Source organism: Epargyreus clarus, unplaced genomic scaffold (assembly GCF_041222505.1).
Source record: "Epargyreus clarus isolate Ecla_fem2 unplaced genomic scaffold, WU_Ecla_fem_2.2 ptg000026l, whole genome shotgun sequence".
Classification (NCBI taxonomy): Eukaryota; Metazoa; Arthropoda; class Insecta; order Lepidoptera; family Hesperiidae; genus Epargyreus; species Epargyreus clarus.
Genome location: NW_027332233.1, coordinates 17,425,363 through 17,432,199, shown reverse-complemented (window position 1 = coordinate 17,432,199; position 6,837 = coordinate 17,425,363). Strand labels below are relative to the sequence as shown.

At 42.1% G+C, this 6,837-nt stretch overlaps 1 protein-coding gene across 1 annotated transcript in view; it reads right to left on the bottom strand.

The window, feature by feature from the left end:
* Positions 1–6,837, bottom strand: part of Vps13D (vacuolar protein sorting 13D) — a 49,458-nt gene that overhangs the window by 4,676 nt on the left and 37,945 nt on the right. The window contains 5 exon segments of the mRNA XM_073087519.1: positions 225–356; positions 738–912; positions 1,204–1,386; positions 2,334–2,484; positions 2,902–3,086. Of these exon segments, the coding sequence (XP_072943620.1) occupies positions 225–356; positions 738–912; positions 1,204–1,386; positions 2,334–2,484; positions 2,902–3,086 (826 nt within the window).

Sequence of the window (6,837 nt, the reverse complement as noted above, 5' to 3'; positions counted from 1 at the left end):
CTGGTTCACCTGATAGTAAGTGGCTCCTGCCGCCCATCCACGTGTGTAATCAACCCCAGATAGGATTAAATATTTCTACCTGAGGTCGGCCACTGACGCGTCGCAGCGTCAAACACTGCTGTTATGAGGCATAGGTGTAGCGGTGGTGCCGCCGGAGTCGAACCTCAAAGGATTATTTGTTTGATAACGTGTTGATTGCACTGGTATTAAAGTAAATGTCAGACCGAGCAGGCCGAGGCCGAGGCCGCGCAGGCCGGCGGCGAGGTGCGCGCCGGCGGCGGCGGAGCGGATGCGGCGCCGCGTCTCCTCGTGCGCCTCGTCGCCCACCACGCGCTCCAGCCCGTCGCCCAGCGACTCTGCGACGATTGTAACATATTATAGTTGTATGCTATATGAATTATATAACAAAAATAGAAATAAGTAAAATTGCAATTTAAAGGTAAATCATATGAAAAGACATGTGACATAACGTATTAAGACAATACCTTAAGTTTCCTCAATCAATACGATACTTATACCAATTTATTTTTCTGTATAACCATTTATGAACCAACTTTATGGTGTCGATTTTTAATCTGTTGGTTTTATAAAATATTCTCGTCATTATTTTCGGGCGCCTCCAAGAATATTAAAAATGAAATACCATTTAAAAACATTTTTATTTTATGCATTTTTATAAAAATGAGTAAACAAAAAAGTGTTTATAAAAGCAAACGATGTTATATTCATACACTTACCCGTGACCTTGGCAGCGGAGTTAGAGATGCCATGCGTGACATTCTTAAGCAGTGCAGCCACGTTTCCCTCCAACAGTAGCCCCGATACACCCTCTGATACGTCCGCCACAAATCCTAGCGGGTTGCCTAGGAAGTCCACCGAGCCCAGGATCTTCGCCGCCTGCCATTTCAACTCCTGCGACAAAATCAAAATATTTAATGGATTGAAGTGTTCATAATATTCACCGGACCAGTAAATTTGACCTGTAAATTAATCAAAAAGCGTTTTATTGATTGACACATGTTATTAATATACACCAATCTGTACAAAGGTTTGCCAACTAAAGATCGACCGACATTCGATAATTTCTTCATACTAAACATTGTCAAACTTCTATTTTTTGTAGGTAAAAATTGGATACATTGAATATGAAAAACGATCGTTAGTCCCTTGATTTTAAGAATGTGCAAAGTAAAAGTCGCTCACGTCCTTGAAGTGGTGCAGCATCTGTCGCGCGAGCGCGGCGGGCGTGTCGAAGGCGTGCGCGCGCTGGAAGGGCTCGAGCTCGACGGCCGCGTCCTCGAAGCGGATGAGCGTCAGGCCCAGCCGCCGCTTCAGCGCGCCCAGCCCGCCCTCCAGCTTGCTCGCCGTGAACATCGACAGACGGATCTGCGCGCGCACACACATCTCGAGTATATTGCCTATTCATTCATATGTCACCGTGTTTCACTTGGCGCCAAATGAGCCTACTGCTATTGACACACTCCGTGCATGACACACATTCAACTCATGAGTGTTATAAAATCGAAATTATATTATTGTAAACACGTTATAGTAACGTAGTAGTATAGTTTAAATTTCTAATAAATTCGGTAATAATGAATAATCGTTTCGTTAATTATGAAGAATATTATAATCACGTATATGCCTAAATACACAAGAACCAAGAAGTACAGATAAATATATAAGCTGTTACGTTTTTTCCATATGTAATTTATAATGGAATATAATGTTAACAAGCATGCGTACCAATAACTAAATGATGATATACAATATCGTTGGTTATAATATAACCAACTATATAAATTATTTATTGAAATGAATTTATACAGGCAAGTCATGCTTAAACTAAATACTTCTTCTTTTTGTATATTTATATTATGAGAATGAAATACATAACTACCAAATTTCATCTGAGCGGAGGTCAGGTCAGGATATGGGCATAGGGCGTTGGGTTTATAATAAATCACAGAGGAATGAACTACGGTATACTACATTAAAATAGCATAGTAACTTGCTTAAAATCTAGATCTTTTGAATACATTTAAATATTTTGAGCGTGTTGTGCAAATGACTCATCGTACGCGTCGTGTGGCAAAAACCCATCTAGCCTACGACACATCAACTGATCTGACCTTATCGCACTTTACATTTTGCAAATTCTGGAAAAAAAGAATATTCTGTAACGATAACTTGCAATAACAGCTAGGTAAGGTTAACCTTTAAATTTTTCTAATAGGTTACGCGTGAGATGGACAGCTATCTTGCAATAGAAAATTAACGATTCCTAAAGAATAGAATTGCACATCGAATATTAAAATAGACATTAAGTTGACCTGCGAGGGGATGATCTTGAGCAGCGCGAAGTAGTATCTGGTGGCGGCGGCGGGCGCGGGCGCGGGCGCGGCGCCGGCCTCGTCCTCCGCCGCCTCGTCCGCCTCCCACTCGCGCTCCGCCAGCGCCCACGCCCACAGCAGCAGGATCAGCCTGCCCACGCGCAACAACATTCAACATCACCTTAACGGCTTATATGTGGAGCGAGGACTCCCATTATCGAATCATCCCTATATTACAATTATTATTGAATGTACCTGACAGTAATGGACTTTCGTATAGACTCTCCGAGTAGTACAAAGAAAAGTAGTTCTTAAAAATCTCAATGCTCTCAGAAACTTTAACATGATGAACCATGATATAAATAATTCTCATTCGAGAAACTGTGCCCCGAGGAAATAACAAAAGAGTTCAGGCGAATGAACACTGACATAGACCTTCAGCGTTGCAACGCATTATTTAATTACTACAGTTAAAGGGTGTAAAAAATATTTATAAGTTAAAACGTATATGTAATCGTGATAATAGAGTATGTGATATTGAAGCAATAACAATATAAGGTGATGTGACCTCTCCTCGAGGCGGACGGCGATGGGGCGCAGCGCGACGACGAAGTGGTTGAAGAAGAGCGCGTTGTAGCGGCGCGCGGGCGCGTGCGCCAGCTCCGCCGCCGCGTGCAGCGCCGGCCGCGCCCCGCCCCCCGCGCCCCCCGCGCCCGGGCAGTGCAGCAGCACCGGGCTCGGCGTGCCCAGCAGCTGCGAACACACCGCACGCGTAGTGTACTATTTGCTAGTGTTGCCACTATATTACTTGTGGTTGACGATTTCAACGAAGAATAATTAAACGATTCCAAATAAAATTTCCATGTTGAAAATCATGAAAAACTTATGTACAAAACTTATATACGCACGTAAATAGTTAAACCTTTTTGATGTAAAACAAAAAATATTACGATACCCTCCGACACGACACAACGCGAAACGTAACGTATTGTATCGTATAATATACCTATTTTTGCAAACCTTGAAATATTTCCCAAGCAGCGTTTTGGAGTAGATATAAAAAATACATTTTTTTATGCAAACATCAGAAAAGAACTACTGTAAGGGATCGCCGAAAATAAAACGCGTCGTGTTACGAAAATCTCGAATGGCAGACTGATTTATTCTATCACTACCCTAAATTTTAACAATTGTGAAAAATATAAAAAAATCTTTAGGTACCGACATTGTTTAACGGTTATTTTTACATATAATTATTATTTTAAATGTTGTAAATCCAAAAGCAACGAAATCAAGAAATCGATTTAGGAATATGTACGCAATGGACGCGCGTGTCGCCTACAATACCGCCCCCTAGTGCTGGCTAGCCAGCACTACATTCCACTGGTGACAACAAAGCGACGCGCGTAACCGGCCGACGTAATATTCCCGTACGGGTTCGAACTTCCACCACGCGTACGCGACCATCATGGCCAGGATGCACCGCACTCACTACCCCATGACGCCATGAACCTCGTTCCAAATTGGTCTCGACTAAAATAACAAAATCACCTACTTGGAATGAACGTTCCTCATTTGTCCATTTTTGTCGCGGTAAAAGAGTAGGTAAATATTCTTTTATCCAACGGCCCCAGAACATATCAGCTAATCGTTGTGCTATTCGCCATTGTTTCCTAAGGCAAAGATCAGAATTATCATATTTACCTAACGGTGGACTATTGCATGACGTTCCTAATAAAAAGTGATTTGGCGTAAGCGCCTCCGGATAATTGGGATCGGTTGAAACATGCGTTATAGGGCGACTATTAACCAAAGCCTCCACTTCCATGAGTAAGGTTAACAGGGTCTCGGGACGCGGAGCACGTTCTTTAAGAACAACCTTGAGCGCGGTTTTTACTGTGCGGATCATCCTCTCCCACGCTCCGCCCATTTCGGGTGCACCGGGTGGTATGAACTGCCATTGTATACCCCTAACTAAACCGTCACTAACCAATTTATCAGAGTTCAGTTCAAAAAGGCTCCGTTTTAACTCCGCATCAGCGCCTCTAAAATTTGTGCCGTTGTCGGAGTAGATAATGCTTGGAGTTCCTCTGCGGCTTATCATGCGTCTAAGTGCCATAATAGTTGCATCTGTACTTAAGCTATCCGTTATTTCGATATGAATTGCACGCACCGTCAAGCATGTAAAGAGTACACCGTATCTCTTTTCGCGTTTCCTCCCTACAGTAACCTCTAAAGGTCCGAAGAAATCTACTCCTGTGAACGTAAATGGACGTCTGTTGTGTTGTAGGCGTGCTGCTGGAAGGTCCGCCATACGCTGTGCACGCGGATGTGCCCGCCTATACCTACAGAATAAACAATTAGCAGCCACTGCACGCACGGTCGGTCGTAATTTTACGACCCAGTAGCGCTGCCGTAATTCATTTACGACAAATTCATTTGCCCCATGCATTGCTTTCCTGTGGTAGTGCTCCACAAGCAGGAGAGTTATTCTGTGCTTGCCGTCTAGTATTACAGGTCTAACGGTTGACAGCAGAGCACCAGTAACTTTATCAGCACGACCTCCAACCCGGAGTAGGCCTAAGTCATCTAAATATGGTGTTAACTTTAATAGACGGCTATTAGACATCAACGGTTTGTTTTGTCTTAAACAATTAATTTCATTATTAAAACATTTGACTTGAGATTTCCTAATTAAAATATTTTCCGCCTCATTCATTATTTGCACGTCTAGTCGTGCATGCCTATCCTTTCTACATCTTTTAACAAATAATAAAACTAATGCCGTGACACGGAGAAGTCTCAACCATGACGAAAAAATATTTTCATTAATAAAAGAAAGTTCCGTTACTTGATAACTAACTAAGTTAACACTTCGTTCTTCACAGGCGGCCGTGTCCGATATGTGTCCTTTTTTAAAATCCTTAGGCCAGTTATTTTCTGGTTGGCGTAAAAAATCCGGCCCTTGAAACCACGGATGACGGTATTCTAACGGTGACGAATCCTCCTTTGTAGCTATGTCGGCTACGTTTGAGCTGGATGGCACATATCTCCATTCAGGTACCGTAGTGAGCTCGTCCAGCTCACCGAGCCTATGTGCTACAAACGGTTTGAAAGTCCGAGGGTCACTTCGAAGCCACATAAGCACAGTACTTGAGTCAGTCCAAAAGAAACGTTCGTCAATCTTAATATCTTTATGTTCCTTCTGAACCGCAGTGGCCAGCCGCGCCGCCAGCAATGCACCCTGCAACTCAAGCCGTGGTATGGACACTGGACGCAGTGGCGTGACTCTGCTTTTGCCCGACACAAAACAAATATTAACCTGGCCGTCCGACCTAACAAAACGGAAAAATATTACCGCGGCGTACGCTTTAATAGAAGCGTCGCAAAACGCGTGCATTTGTGTTTTAACTATAAATAATTTACCTGACTGATCAGGGCTGTAACATGGTGACCACAAACCCGCGTTAAAATACCAACGAGGAATACACAAATCCTTCATTGACTTTAATTCATTGAGCCACTTTAACCACGAAGCAAACTCCTTAGGTTGGATGTGGCATTTCCAAGTAACACCGCTTCTATGAACGTCTTGTAAAATTATTTTACTTTTAATAATAAACGGAGATAAGAAACCATGAATATCATAAATAGACATTATAATGCTTAACATTTTTGCCTTCGTCGGAGGTTCAATACCATTTAAAACCTCTGTTGGAATACGATCGAAATTAATATTAAAACGAAAACAATCCTCAGCTGGATACCACATCAAACCTAAAGTGCGCTCAGTTGTATTCATCGCTCCGTGTTTAAACTGTACCGCGGAGTGCGTGAGCGCGTCAGGTGGCACACTAGCTAAAACGTCTTGACTATTACTTGACCAGTTTCTTATTTCAAACCCCCCATTCTTATGTATGCACGTTATTTGTTTAACTAATTCAATTGCATTTGTTTTATCATTGGTTGAATATAAACAATCATCCATATAATGGTTATTAATTATGACGCTAACGGCCTCGGGATATAAATCCTCATATTTTAATGCGTTCTTATTTCGTATATACTGTGCTATAAATGGAGAACAAGTTGCACCGAATATTAAACTTTGCATTACACATGCTTTTATCTGCGAGTCCGGTGACTCCTGCCACAAGAATCTAAGAACGTTTTGATCTTCGGCGCGAATTTTTATTTGTAGAAACATGTCTTTAATATCACCCATAATTACTATTTCGTTTTCGCGAAATCTAAACATAATACCCATTAATGAATTGTATAAATCCGGACCAGTGCATAAATAATCATTTAAGCAGACCCCTTCAACTTTAGAAGCCGCGTCAAAAACTAACCGTAATTTACCTGGTTTATTAATATTTTGTACACCGAAATGTGGTATGTACCATGTATGGTTAGAACAAGGTTCATTTTCCCCTAGCACGCGAGCATAACCATTGTCGAACAACTTGTTTACTTCATGCCTATATCGCTCAGCGTAAACGTT